We start from the raw sequence: 14,832 nt of genomic DNA, 5'->3' as shown, positions 1-14,832 counted from the left end.
TAAATGTTGTTACATTTGGTAACTTCTTGCTTTGTGCAGTCTTAAGTTAATTTTCTGCTCAAAATTACCCATTCATGATAAAAATAATAAATAAATAAAAAAAGATCTGTTGATTGTCAGGGTCTTGGTGTTTTGTGTACTAAGTATTGAGGTCTGCGTGCTCTAATGCAGGTGATATAGTCTCATACATAGCGAACATTATGTATATCTGTGGGAAGCTTCCATATGTCGTGGTACATGATTAAACAAATTAGTAAGGAAAATTCATTACGTAATTTGTATAATAAGATATTTATTAAAATGTAACTACGTTTATTCAAGCACCATGTATATCATATTTCTAAGTAAAAGTTATTAAATGTAGTAAACGTAATTTAAATTTTACCACTCACTTTAATCAATATTATGTCATAAAGTTAAGTAGATTTTACTTAGTTTTATACCATTAAGATTTACTTAAAAAAACTGTGTGCAAAAACTTGCGAAATAAAAATCAAATAAACCAGCAACATGCTTTATTGAAATCATAGTAATGACCTATTTTAAAGAGTCTTTTAATTCAGTCATTAAAGTTTTGTTTTTATAACTAGTGCTACAATTCCCATCACTCTGGGGTCTGTCATGACTCTCTCTCTCTCTCTCTCTCTCTCTCTCTCTCTCTCTCTCTCTCTATAATTTTTTTTAATGAATCTTTCCTCCTCCGCTCCAAACCTTTGTGTGTTTGACGTCCATCGGGACGGAGAGTGTGTGAGTTTCTCATTTATCAGCACGATGAGTCCGTTTATCAGTCAGTCACCATGAACCGAGCCGCACTGAACATCATCACCGCTTTAATCCTCATTCTCTTTCGATCCTGCGACGCAAACCGCAAACTCCTGCTCTTTCTGATCGATGGATTCCGTTACGATTATATGGACGATTTAGAAAACTTGGACGGATTTAGAGAGATCGTGGAAAACGGTGTGAAAGTGGATTACATGACTCCAGATTTTCCCAGCCTGTCCTATCCAAACTATTACTCTCTCATGACAGGTGAGACTGAATTCACTTTTCAGTTTCAAATATAATTCACTTTTTAATCTACTGTAGCCTATCCTGCATGTGTTTTCATATGCAAACTTCATGACAGTGTCCAGATATACAGGTATATATATATATATATATATATATATATATATATATATATATATATATATATATATATATAATTTTATTTTATTTTTGTTTATTTGTGCCATATTTAATTAACAAAATGTACCAAAAAGTTCCACTACAAAGTCACTAAAAAAAAACTTTTTTTTTTTTTTTTTTTTTTTTTGAACATTTCGTTCTATGGGCTACCTTGGTTTGGTTGTATCATTGAAGTGTTGTCAAATATCTTTTGACTCAACCTTTTGACCTTTTTGATCATTTCAATCTGATAACTTCCTCAGTATTTTTTCTAAGAGTTGCGTACATACCTGTAAATGACGACTGCCTTTTAGTGCCACACAATCAGGCCATATTCTCTTCGCTATCTCCAAGTTTATACATTTAATAACATGATTGAACGTCATCGTGTTTTAATTTGTCACTGCTATCTTTCACGTATTTATAGTGAAGTCATTATAGTTTAGGTCTAGTTTAAGGGAGTAGTTGTATTATGATTTAACTGTAAAGCCTAAACAAACTCTAATAGGGCTTACTTGATCAATGTTTCTGGTCCAACACAAATTTATAGGGTTTTCCACCCCACATATTGCATTCCTTAAGTGAGATTTTACTGACAAGTTCAAAAAGAGGATAACAGTCATTAAAGGTACTCTTACTGCAGGAACAATAGGGCTGTTTTAGTCGTGAGATGTGCTTGTTCATTAATGTTTGAATAGGGCCTTTGATTACAGGGGTGAGGCACAAATTATGAGTCCACAGTGACAACAGAAAAACATATCTCTTTCTAATTTACATTTATTTATCACAGTCGAAAAAAAGTAGAATAGGAATGTCTGTGGATTGAGTATTTTGATATTTAATTATTATTATTATTATTATTATTATTATTTTTTGTGATTAAGAATAATCATTTATTTTCTCAGACACCATGATGCTGTATAAAAATAATAATAGTAATTTTTAAATGGACCTTTTCCCCCATGACATTCTAATATGTTCCTCTGAGATGATCAAACCCATACAGAAATTTGAAATATGGCAATTTATGCAAAACAAATACGAAATACACACAGATGTTTGTTGTTGTCAGTTTAAATTTGGTTCAATTGTGGACATTGGTTCCACACAATGAAAATGAGTTTCTTTGATATGAAATTAAAAAATTTCTGCTACAAATACTGTGTAGCAAAAAACCTAAATTAATTGAGTTAAACTAACTTAAACTTAATCTGTTGAAATAACTAGCTGCCAGCTAGCAACAAAGACATTAGCATAGTATATACAGTATTTATCTGTTTGTACTGTGTAAGAAGTATGGTCAGAGACTATTTAAAAGACACGGGCCACTTCTATTAAAATTAATGGGAGAAATTGCATTCCATACTTCTTACGTCAGTGGGTGTATAAAGGAAGTTCTGTCTTACAGGTAAAAGAGCCAATCACCTTTTAGATAGAGACATTCAGTTAACTCGAGAACATGCATGCGCATTATCTATACAAACATTTTTAGCGTTATCTGAGGTAAAGAAGCACAATTTATGATTCCAGTGTTGTCGGATTTTATTGCTGATTTGAAATATGTTCTTTGATTGTAATCTAGACAAATCATTGTTGAGATTTCGGTGTTTCCCCATTCAAGTACATACTGCACTGTCAAGACTGGAAATAGCCTCCCGAGAGTGTTCCAAAGTTGGCCGACAGTGGACTGACTTGCTAGAAAGACTTTGGTATGGTGCTGCTCGAGTTTACAGATCCCCAATCAGTCATTATATTGATGATCCTTCAGTATTTGCTTCATGATAAAAACAATACACACTGATTTTGCAGTAGTAATGTACTCATACTAACCAACCTCGACCTAACCATTAGCTCCACTCTTCTGCATAATTGAAATATCCAAATAAAATTCAACATGACAGAAACTCTTCTACATCCAGCAGAACATTAAACACTATCAAGTCTCCTATTTGTTTCATTTTGTGTAGAAATACATTAAAATAACACTTAATTTTAAAGTTTACTCTCCCAATCCAGTCCCATGCAAATCATGCTGGGAACTGGAAAGACCCTGCCTAGTTTTAGCAATACATTGATTCAACAAATATTATTCACATAGTCCCAACACAACTGGATTGAGTAAAAATAGATGGATTGTACACAAATTAAGTTGAGACCAAATGCTAAAGAATTGTGTTGCAACAGCTCATTTGAAATTAGTTAAATGAGCAAGCAGTAAAAATCATATTGAGTACACACCATCCATTCACATGCAGGGTTGGGAGGGTTACTTTTAAAATGTATTTCACTACAGAATACAGAATACATGCTGTAAAATGTAATTTGTAACGTATTCCGTTAGATTACTCAGAGTCAGTAACATAATCTAAATACTTTGGATTACAATTTCAGCAATATCAGATTTTTTTCACTTGTTTTTGACGACAAACAAATGAAAAACATGAAAAAAATCTGCCAGTACATTAAAACAAAATACACTTATATAACAAATACATGCTCTGAAAAAGCCTAAATATCTTATGCAGTGTAGCTTCTCAAGTAAATTATTTTTAAGGATTCATTAGATGTTTTTACAGGAAAAAAATGCAAAAAAACTTATTAAAAGTAATATTTTTGCTGTACATCTTTGCACTAATATCAAAGATCTTACTAGAGGAAAAAAAGATCTAACATGGATTTTCTTAATAGAATTCATTATAATTGTGACTGGTAACAGGTGCATCTAATGGCTAGAAATCATCCTGGTTACTTGCGTAACCTCCATTCCCTGATGGAGGGAACGAGACGTTGTGTCAATGTAGTTTTGGGGAGCCCAAAACACCTCTGGACTTTGATAAAAGGCCAATGAAAATTGGTGAGTGGTATTTGCATGCCACTCCCCCGGACATACGGGTATAAAAGGAGCTGGTATGCAACCACTCATTCAGGTTTTATGCTGAGGAGCCGAGACAAGGTCTGGCCATTTCAGCGGGTAGTTCAGCGTTGTGGCAGGAGGGACACAATGTCTCGTTCCCTCCATCAGGGAACGGAGGTTATGCAAGTAACCAGGACGTTCCCTATCTGTCACTCACTCGACGTTGTGTCGATGTAGTGACACTAGGAGTCCCTATACAAAATGCCGCAACTGGCTGAACTGTTATGTGAACTGGCAATGTGTGACTGGCAGACTGCTGTGCGCCTTGTAGCCAGCGCACCAGGCCGACACGTTACCTCTCCCAACATAGTTATGAGTGTCAAATGGCCCTTTGGGGACAAGTCGATACCCAGCAGAGGCGATCCCATTGGAGTCCCCAAATCGCCCCCAGTGCTAGCCGCACTGGCCTCAAACCCGTAGGTAGAAGGACCGAGGCGGGGAGCCGCTGGGGCTGCAACGTTGCCATGGTTATATTCTCGCAGTGAGAACATGAACCATCCACGAACACTGCCTCCGTGTGGGTCGCGCCCAGACACGAAAGACAGCGATCGTGACCATCTGAAGTTGAGAGGTAACGACCGCAACCAGTAGTAACACACAATCAGAAAGGCATCTTTAAAAAGACGCGTCTTTAAAAAGACGTTCCGTGTGTGCCGCTCTTTTAGAGAAATATACTCTTTCAGAAAAATATACTCTCTTTTTTCTGCCGAAGCACCCAGGGGCGTTCTCTGCAGTGCACCAGTGCAGAGGAGGGAGAAGCTGCTGAAATGCGCCATCAGATCCAGCAGAAGTGAATGAACAGTCGTGAGAATTCAGCTCAATGAGCATGACCGTTCGGCTCCAAAGAGAAAATCTGAATGAGTGGTTGCATACCAGCTCCTTTTATACCCGTATGTCCGGGGGAGTGGCATGCAAATACCACTCACCAGTTTTCAATGGCTTTCTATCAAAGACCAGAAGTGTTTCGGGCTCCAAAGAGTGACCTCTAGTGTCACTACATCGACACAACATCGAGTGAGTGACAGATAGGGAAACCATTTTACCTTGACATAATGCTAAATGGCAATTTACACAAGGAACTATGTCTGATGCTCCAAACATACTTCAAAACCCCACAGAGAATACAAAACAATACCTTCTTCTGATCGTTTGTGGATTCTGTTCATATAATGATGCAGAAAATTTATTATTTGTAGCTTTCTATATGATGCTACAGACTACATTGATTAGTAGGTTATTTCTCATACAATCATTCTTTATTCTTGTAAAAATACCCAAACCTCATAAAAAAATTGACAAACCATATGGCCTTGTAATTGTTTATTTATTGGATTTATATTTAATCTGTTAGTGTCACGTCAGATTGGAGGACCCACAAGTAGGATGCAGCAATCCAGAATGTCCCGAGCTGGGACCTACATCTCTCCTTCAGGCCATAGCCCTCCCAATCCACTAAATATTGGTACCCTCGGCCCCTACGTCTCACGTTCAGAAGACTGCTGATGGTGTAGGCTGGAGCCCCATCAATCAGGCGAGGTGGAGTTGGATCGGGGATTGCGGATAAGTGCAGTAGAGACCTGAAGACAGCTTAATTTTAGAGACATGGAATATGGAGTGGATGTGCCTCAGTGGGGGAGGCAGCTTAAGGCAGACAGACATCAGACTGAGAACCTTCTCAAAGGGAAATTGACCAATAAATCTAGTCACAAGCTTACGAGAAGAGACTTTAAAGGGAACATACCTGGATGAGAGCCAAACTTTCTGGCCCACAGTATATTTAGGTGCCATAGTACGATGTCTATCAGCCCAAGCCTTAATTCGCCCTTTTGCCCTGAGATGAGCCCGTCTAGCCTGTGTCCATATTCGACAGCAGAGTTAGATAAAGGCATGGACCGAGAGCATTGCAGCATCAGATTCACGATTGGGAAAAAGAGGGAGTTGATACCCGATGCTGCAATGGAAATGGGTGAGACCTGTAGATGACAGCAGTTGGGAGCTGTAAGCATACTCCACCCACGGGAGTTGCTCGCACCAGTACGAGGGGTTCTGTGCAGCCACACAATGAAGCATCCCCTCTAGACTTTGGTTGGCTCACTCAGTTTGGCCGTTGACCTGGGGATTGAAACCAGAGGACAAGCTAACCGTAGCCCCTAGCTGCCTACAAAACTCCCTCCAGAAGTTGGACATGAACTGGGGGCCCCTTCATGGAATACCGTGAATCTGAAAGACCTGGTCCACGACAGCAGCCACTGTCCCATGAGCTGAAGGGAGTTCTGGGAGTGGGATGAAATGGGCCACCTTCAAGAACCTGTCCACCACCATCATGATGATTGTATTACCACGGGACAAAGGTAGTCCTGTGACGAAATCAAGATTGATGTGTGACCAAGGTCTTGAAGGCACAGACAGGGGTTGAAGGAGTCCGGCCGGGGGGCAGTTAGAAATCTTACCATGTGTACAGACTAAGCAAGCCAAGATAAATGTATGTCTTACCCCATCGATGGCCATCAGAACTGATGCCGAATAATGGCTTCCGTACATCTCATTCCCTGGTAGCAGGCTATATTGGACGAGTGACCCCATTGCAAAACTGTGGACCAGACCAATCAAAGAGTAAGCCCACTGGCAGTCCTTTTGGGCCATCACTCCCTGAAGCGCTCTTCGCACTTTTGATTGGATCTCTCACGACACCACTCCTATGACCCAAAGAGGAGAAAGGATGGTGTGGGGGAGACTCGAATCAACATTCCCTTTAAAGAGGTGAGAGAGTGTCCGGCTTGACGTTTTTAGACCCCAGTCGGTAGGAGATGGTGAAGTTAAACCTACCGAAAAAGAGCGCACAGGGGCCTGTCTCGAGTTAAGCCTCTTAGCTGATCTAATATACTCTAAGTTCTTGTGATTGGTCCAGACCAGAAAAGGCTCCTTGGAACCTTCCAGCCAGTGATGCCACTCCTCCAAGTCCAGCTTGATGGCGAGCAACTCACAATTACCAACGTCGCAATTCTGTTCCGCCAGTGTGAGGCAATGCAAAAAGAATGCACACGGAGGCATCTTGCATCCCCCAACGAGTGTTGTGAGAGAACCACACCCACACCCACCTCAGATGCGTCAACCTCTGCCACGAACTGAAGAGATGGATCGGGGTAAAAGAGAATGGGGCAGTGGTAAACCAGGAATTAAGATCATCGAATGAATGTTGGGTCTGAGAAGACCAGATAAATTTGGATTTGGTGGATGTCAGACTCATGAGGGGGGAAGCTATCAGGCTGTAGTTGCGAATAAAGCGGCGATAGAAATTGGCAAATAGCCCTGTGGGAATCTGGGACTGGCTAATCGGTGATGGTTCTCACCTTGGACGGATCCACGCACACTGGCGGACACGAACATACCCAGAAACGGAACCAACTGCGCATGGAGCACACACTTCTCCGCCTTGAAAAACAGCTGATTTTCTAATAAACGGTGCAGCACCTGCCTGATGTGCTCTATGCCTGGAGAGTCAGAGAGAAGATTAGGATGTCATCCAGGTACACAAACACAAATTTGTTGACCTTATCGCAGAGTACGTCATTGACGAGTGCTTGGAAGACGGGACATTGGTAAGGCCAAAGGGCATCACCAGGTACTCAAAATGCCCTGTGGGGGTGTTGAACACCATCTTCCACTCATCGCCATCCCTAATCCTCACAAGATGGTATACATTGCGGAGGTCCAACATTGTGAAGACGGATGCTCCCTGCAGCAAATCGAAGGCTGAAGACATCAAAGGTAACGGGTACCTATTCTTAACGGTGATGTCATTCAGCCCCCGATAGTCGATGCATGGCTTTAAGGAATTGTCATTCTTCTCCACTAAGAAGAACCCTGCACCAGCCAGGGAAGGCGAATGAGGCTGGCCGCTAGAGACTCACCAATATACTTCTCCATAGCCTCCCGCTCCGGAGCTGACAGAGAGTAGAGTCAACCTCGAGATGGAGAAGTGCCCGGGAGAAGATCAAAAGCACAGTCGTACGGGCGGTGGGGGGGAAGAGATGCGGCCTGGGACTTGCTGAAGACCGCTCCCAGGTCATGGTACACCACTGGAACCATGGATAAATTGACTGGTTCAGCCTGTAACACACAAACAGAAGAAGAGACAGGAGACAGGGCCGGACCCAAACAATGAGTGAAGCAGAATGTGCCCCATGAAATGACAGAGTTGCCAGCCCAATTTATGTGAGGATTGTGCTTTACTAGCCATGGATGCCCCAAGACTAAGGAAGACCGTGGCAATCAAAACAGGTAAAACACAATCCTCTTCTCGTGATTGCCCGAAATTCTCAGACTCACCGGTACAGCGGCCTTCGTGATCTTGAACATTGGGGCACCGGTGAGCGAGCTGGTAAGAATGGGCGGTGTAGGGCTTTACTGGTTGTTTAGATTAGTGTTACTATCAGAAATAATTAATAATTATTTCTTTAGTTATTAATTAATATTTAAATTAATTAATTGAATCTAACTCATTAAAGCCTCATATGGGGCTCCAGTAAATGTAGTGCACTACGATTAGGAGTGGGTTTGGTTATTAGCAATAATTAATAATTATCATAGACAATTATTAATTATTAAAATCAATAGAACATTGATGAGAATCAATGTTAGCTTTTTCTAATCCTTTAAATCAACAATTATCAAAGATAATCGTTAATTGTTAACATCGATGAAACATTAATTAAAATTAACACTAGCTTATTGATCATTCAAATTCAACAATCATCAAAGATAATTATCAATTATCAAAAATCAATAGAATATTAATAAGAATTAACATTGTCAGGGCACCACCCTGGAATCAGGGACTAATAACCAGATAGTATAACAGTCTCAATATTAGATTGTTTTCTTAGGAAAATCGACATCTGAAGAATATCGATTTTCGGGAAAAAAACAATGAATGAAGGCTTGAATCCGAGCACTGACATCCTGTCAGCATGACACAGGTGTATGCAAAACAAACCAAAACACTTCTCTTTGTAATATAAACAAAGTTTATTTATGCAGTAATATCAATTAATAAGTAATACAATGCAGTCAATAAACTTCCAACTTCCAACTACAAACTAAACAGTGATATGATTAGATATGGAAATCAAAATAATCCTATAACACATGAGGGTGTGTGTGTGTGTGTGAGAGCGAGTGTGTGTGTGTGTGTGTAAGGAGGGACACGCACAAAATGGCGGACGTGACTTGTGGAGAGTATGTCACGCGAGACTTCCGGCCAGGGAATATGGCCGCGAACGTGGGCGGAGAGAAACCAGTCAATGGCGTCTACCAGTTACTGCGTGTATCCGCTTGCTCGATAGCTTAGGGACAAAGCTGAGCTTTATCACGAAGCTATCTACTAGCCAAAAATGTGTCCGAGAATGTTTGTGAGGGATCGCGCATGCGTGTGTGTGTGTGTATGTGTGTGTGGTTAGTACGAGAGAGAGAGAGAGAGAGAATTAAGTGACGGCCCCAAAGCCGATTTCGCAATCGTGGGAGAGAAAGCAGCTGTTAGTTTATCACTCAGAGATGCGGTGGACGGCTCGTAAACCATCCCGCATTCTTTGATTCTTTAATGGATAAACTCAGTTTGCCGGTCTCACCCGCGATGGCGGAAATGCACAACAGCCCAATGTGGTTGGACCACAATACAGCAAATAAAATTTGTGATAATTAATACCCTGAGTATTAATAATGAGCGGACATGGCGGTCCGTAAACTGTACAAGCAAAAACCTTGGTACACAGGAATAACACACTATAATATTCTATCTCTGCCCAGACGTAAACCTCTTACTTGAATCGCATGAGGATGCAGAATGTGTGTTCATACACCCTTTAACTCAGACTCAGTTCCCCGAGGGTTGGGTGATGACTGGAGGCCGTTTCCTCGCTCTGTCGGCGGGCGGTACAGCTGCTGATTCTCGGCGGGCTGGCGGAGAAATCAGCGACGTTGACTTGATACGTTGACACTTCTGCAGGCAAACGGATGAAGATGCAGATTGCTTAGCAGTCTCTTTCGGATCCATTAGAGTGTTCGGTGGAACACAGAGTAATCTCAACTCATCCAGCGAGATGGAGATTGTATGGCCACAGTTTCAAGTCGGACGTTACTTCCTTGTGCCACAAGGCTACACCTGAGAGCAGCGATGAGCTGCGTCTACACACGCAGGAAGCAAATCCCGGAAGCATTTCAGAGATATTTCTACACACTCGGAGAGTGCAATGGCTGAGCTGCTGGAGAGCGCATGGAGATTAGTTGGACAGCCCAGGGAGAAGCGAGGCTCCACCGACCAGTCCACGGGGTCTGAGGGAACAGGAGAGCGGCACAAACTGGGCTGGCAAACACAGAGAGAGAGAGTTGTTGAGAGAGAGAAGTGTTTGGTCTGCAAGGTAATCCATAAACAAAGAGAGAAAAACAGGTCCAATGGAGAATGAGAACGAAGGCAAATACTGTATATAGATATTTGAGATATTTATGTTTATATATAAATTCCCATGGGCCCAGAGTCAATGAAGGCTGACACAGGATAGGAGGTCCCATCCCAGGAGATCAAAGCGGGAAGGTGCACGCAAATAGCAGAGGAATTGACAGGACCCAATTAACAGACAGAAGTTTAGCATCCACTAAACCGGGAAGGAAATTAAAGCATTACACACTAAGACAACTGAACTGAGCACACGGAGGCACATATAAAGGGAGAGCAAAATGAGCCTCAGGTGCAAATACTTACAAGCACGCTGGCGCGAGTAATAATCTCAACGCAGTGCCAGCTATGCGCGGCACGAGAGAGAACTGTTAAACAACCAAAACAAACACGTCACAAGCACACTAACTGGAGGTAGAAACAGCCCGATCAGCCCGAATCCCTTTTTTTGTTGCTATAGATCCTCAATGGTGTCAGATTCACCTTTTCAGCCATTTCACCCTGTGGCTCTTGCCTGGTTGCCCACTAAAGTTAAGCAGGGTTGAGCCTGGCCAATACCTGGATGGGAGACCTCCTGGGGAAAACTAAGGTTGCTGCTGGAAGAGGTATTAGGGAGGCAAGCAGGGTGCTCACCCTGTGGTCTGAGAGGGTCGTAATGCCCCAGTATAGTGATGGGGACACTATACTGTAAAAAGGCACCGTCCTTTGGATGAGACATTAAACCGAGATCCTGATTCTCCGGGGTCATTAAAAATCCCAGGGCACTTCTTGTAAAGAGTAGGGGTACACCCTGGTATCCTGGCCAAAATTCCCCCCATTGGCCTTTATCTATCATGGCCTAATAATCCCCATCCAGTCTACTCTCCATCAATAGCTGGTGTGGTGTGTGGTGAGCATACTGCACACTATGGCTGCCGTCGCATCATCCAGGTGGATGCTGCACACTGGTGGTGGTTGAGGAGATTCCCCTGATATTATGTAAAGGGATTTGAGTGCCTAGAAAAGTGCTATATAAAATGTAAGAAATTAATTTTCACTCAAAACAGTATGAGAGCACCCTCTGTCTGCTTGTATTAATGTAACACATCAGTTAACACAATCCACTTTACTAACTGTTCAAACACTCATCAGATTGCTTCATTCAAAAGCATAAATGCTTTCCAAGTAAATAGACTAAATATAAAATGAAAAAAATGACAATAAAATGCAAAGTAGTCTCTTCAGTTACCAAAATACATTTAAAAAGTAACTGTGTTCTGATTACTCATATTTTGTATTTTAAATACAAAATACTTATAACACCGTTACATGTATTCCGTTACTCCCAAACCCTGTTCACAGATCTGAATTAATTTGAACATTTCATAGCAACATGATCGTATCACTTTTTGATGACTGTGTTGAATATCACTTGGACTTTATGCATTATAATTATGTTCTCATCTCAAACATAAGTGTATTAAATTGATTTCAAGTGTACTTGTTTAGTATTTTCAACAGGGCTGCTTTTCCTTTTTTAGTGTATGTTCATATATTGTTTTAACTAATATAAAAAGTTACATTTGCTTACAGTATACAGTATGCAAAATATATTTCAAACTACAGCAAAACAGGCTGTTTTCTTATATGCAACATATATATTTTCCCAAATACAACTGGAATTTGAATATGTACATATATGCTTAAATATTTGAATTATAATGATTATATATATATATATATATATATATATATTTATTCATATATGGCCATATATCAGATTTCTGTATGAGTAAAACTAATAGACAGGTATTATTTTTTGTCAGTTTTTTTACCGCAAAGTAGACATGTAAATGTTTTAGAAAAGCAATTGTTCTCCAGTATTACATAAGTAATGTAACCTTTTTCATGGAGAATGATGCGAGATGATGAATGTAAACAAGTTGGAATTTTGTTTTTATGAATTTCTCCTATGAGTAGAAAAGTAATATACTTCCAACCTGATATTTCATGTATGCTGAGCAAGAAAACGTGAGGGTTCAATATCTTAAGGGTCAAGACACATTTGAAATTTAATTAGAAATATATTCCACCTAACCATGGCAAATAAAGAGAAAAAAATGTGGGGAGAATTTAATTGTATTAGTTATCAAACATAAAAACAAATGAACTTTTATGAAATCAATAGCAAAAACTTCCAGAACTTTTTCAGTTTCTTCTTGTTGCATTGTTAATAACATTTTGAACAAACAATTTTTGTTGTATTCAAGTTTGGAAACGTTTGTTTATAACTTGGGTACAAACCGGTCAGAGTGTTTTATTGCCACTCTGTTGTGTGTGTTCTCAGTACTGCAGCCTTCAGAGTAATAAAGGCCACTGCTGAGCCCAAGCACACAGCGCTTTGACCCAGTGTCTACCAATCACAGCAGCTCACACCAATGCTTTAATTCTTTGCTGTTGACAGTTGTTTTATTTGGACATATTCCCCTCTCCACAATGTTTAGGGCTGCTGCAGAAGATAGTCTGCCATGAGAATTGGGCTCAGGCTTTCAGAAGAAATCAAACAATGAGGGTGAAAGCTAGGACAATGTGAGAGCAATCTGCCCAGCCTCTTAACCCGGGGCCTCAGTATAAGAAAATAAATGTCTTACTTGACTGAAGTGAAGTATTTAACTTCCTTTCCCAGCATCACATTCAGAGACAACTATAAGTAAACCGTTCAGAGGTTAACTGATTTCCTCTAAATGTGTAACACTGTGAATATGTGGTGCTATCAAAACATTCTGTTAGTCTGGTTCAGCCAAGGCTGCGAGTGCACAGAAGGAGGCCAAATCTAAAGGTGCCCTTTGGTCATCTAGAGAAAGAGGAGAAATCTAATAATAAAATAATACAATTAAATTAAAATCTTATAATAATCTCACAATAATAGTAATAATGTGTCAGTATCAGTGTTGGGTGTAATCCAATTATAAAGTAATTTGTTACTGTAATATAATTACTTTTTAGTCAAAAGTAGTATAATGAATTACATTTTAAATTCTTGTAATCAAATTACAGTTATGGACTTTTAAATTAATTACTTTAAGTACATCAAAGGGTTCTAATATACTATTTATGTAGAATACATAAATTATGTCCCTGTAACGAGTCATTGTGAAGGAGAAATGTGAGATGCTGAGTGTATGACTTGTGTAACAATAAACAACAAAGAAATATAGACATTATTTTGAATTTTTTGAGTCGGAAAAGTGTTTTAGAAAGTAACTTAAAAGTAAAGTAATTAGTAATGTGATTAATTTTGCAATAAAGTAAATAGTAATTTGTATTACATTTTTATAGAAATAATTAGTAATTTGTAGTGGATTACTATTTTTAAATAACTTACCCAACACTGGTCAATATGAGAATTCCTTGTAAATCGTGGAAGCATTAAAGGAAATTAGGTGGAGGTGCATTTAACAGTGCGCATTAGGCTTGGGATCGATGCCTTTTTCAAGTGTCGATAATCTGAAGATTTTATAGATTCTTTTCAGATATAATTAGGGCTGCTCATTGCACAATAGTGTTTGTCTCTTCAGACATATTTCTCAACACAACTTTGGTAAACTGTGAGAGGCAGGGTTAATTAAAAGGGGTTGCACACTGGATGCATCTGGCGGACGACATGGCGCATTCTAAAATTCAAAACAATTATTTATTTTCTACAAAGATACGCACACACCACCATAGCTCAGCGTCAACATTCTAAAGTACCACGGAGCACAAGTCGCATAGTTTTCCATCAAATTCGACCCAAATCATTATCAAAGGACAAAGATTATTTACTCTAGTATAACTGGATGACATATTGTATATAGTATCTTTCATAGAGCCACACAATGTAATTTCAGTTACAAGTATGCCTTTTTGTGGTTTGTTAGCTTGAATGAAAGGCCTATCATGGCTACATACAGAGAAATTGCATAGCGGAGCCCTTTGTCTGGGCAGCACGGCCGCGGAAACGCAGGAGGAAGGGGGAAACAGAGCCGGTGTTCTCATCAGAGTAAGACGCCGTGCAAATCGACCCCCGCTACCCACTATTCTACTGGCAAATGTTCAGTCTCTGGATAACAAGCTCTGCAAGCTGAAAGCGCGGATCTCTTTCCAACGAGATACAAGGGACTGCTGCATTATCTGCCTAACAGAAACTTGGATGTCTGCGGAGATTCCAGACTCAGCCATTGAACCCGCGGGGTTCTCCGTGCACCGAGCGGACAGAGCGAAAGACCTCTCAGGTAAAAGCAGAGGTGGTGTTGTATGTTTTATGATCAACAAATCC

At 40.2% G+C, this 14,832-nt stretch overlaps 1 protein-coding gene across 3 annotated transcripts in view; it reads left to right on the top strand.

Moving 5' to 3' along the window:
* The window catches only part of LOC127413318 (glycerophosphocholine cholinephosphodiesterase ENPP6-like), a 71,265-nt gene that overhangs the window by 13,827 nt on the left and 42,606 nt on the right, over positions 1–14,832 (top strand). The window contains exons 1-2 of one of the 3 annotated variants that reach the window (XM_051650354.1): positions 918–1,032; positions 2,753–2,879. The exons of 1 other annotated variant lie outside the window; for it this stretch is intronic. Coding sequence is in view for 1 of the 2 variants with exons in the window: in XM_051650352.1 (XP_051506312.1) it covers positions 798–1,032 (235 nt within the window). In the remaining variant the exon portion in view is untranslated. Of the gene's footprint in view, positions 1–759; positions 1,033–2,752; positions 2,880–14,832 lie in introns of those variants that run through there. One more of the 3 variants, XM_051650352.1, reaches the window with a different exon arrangement.

The sequence above is a fragment of the Myxocyprinus asiaticus genome, chromosome 22 (genome assembly GCF_019703515.2).
Source record: "Myxocyprinus asiaticus isolate MX2 ecotype Aquarium Trade chromosome 22, UBuf_Myxa_2, whole genome shotgun sequence".
Lineage (NCBI taxonomy): Eukaryota > Metazoa > Chordata > Actinopteri > Cypriniformes > Catostomidae > Myxocyprinus > Myxocyprinus asiaticus.
Note: the sequence above shows the minus strand (reverse complement) of the source record. Positions and strands in the feature narration are given on the sequence as shown.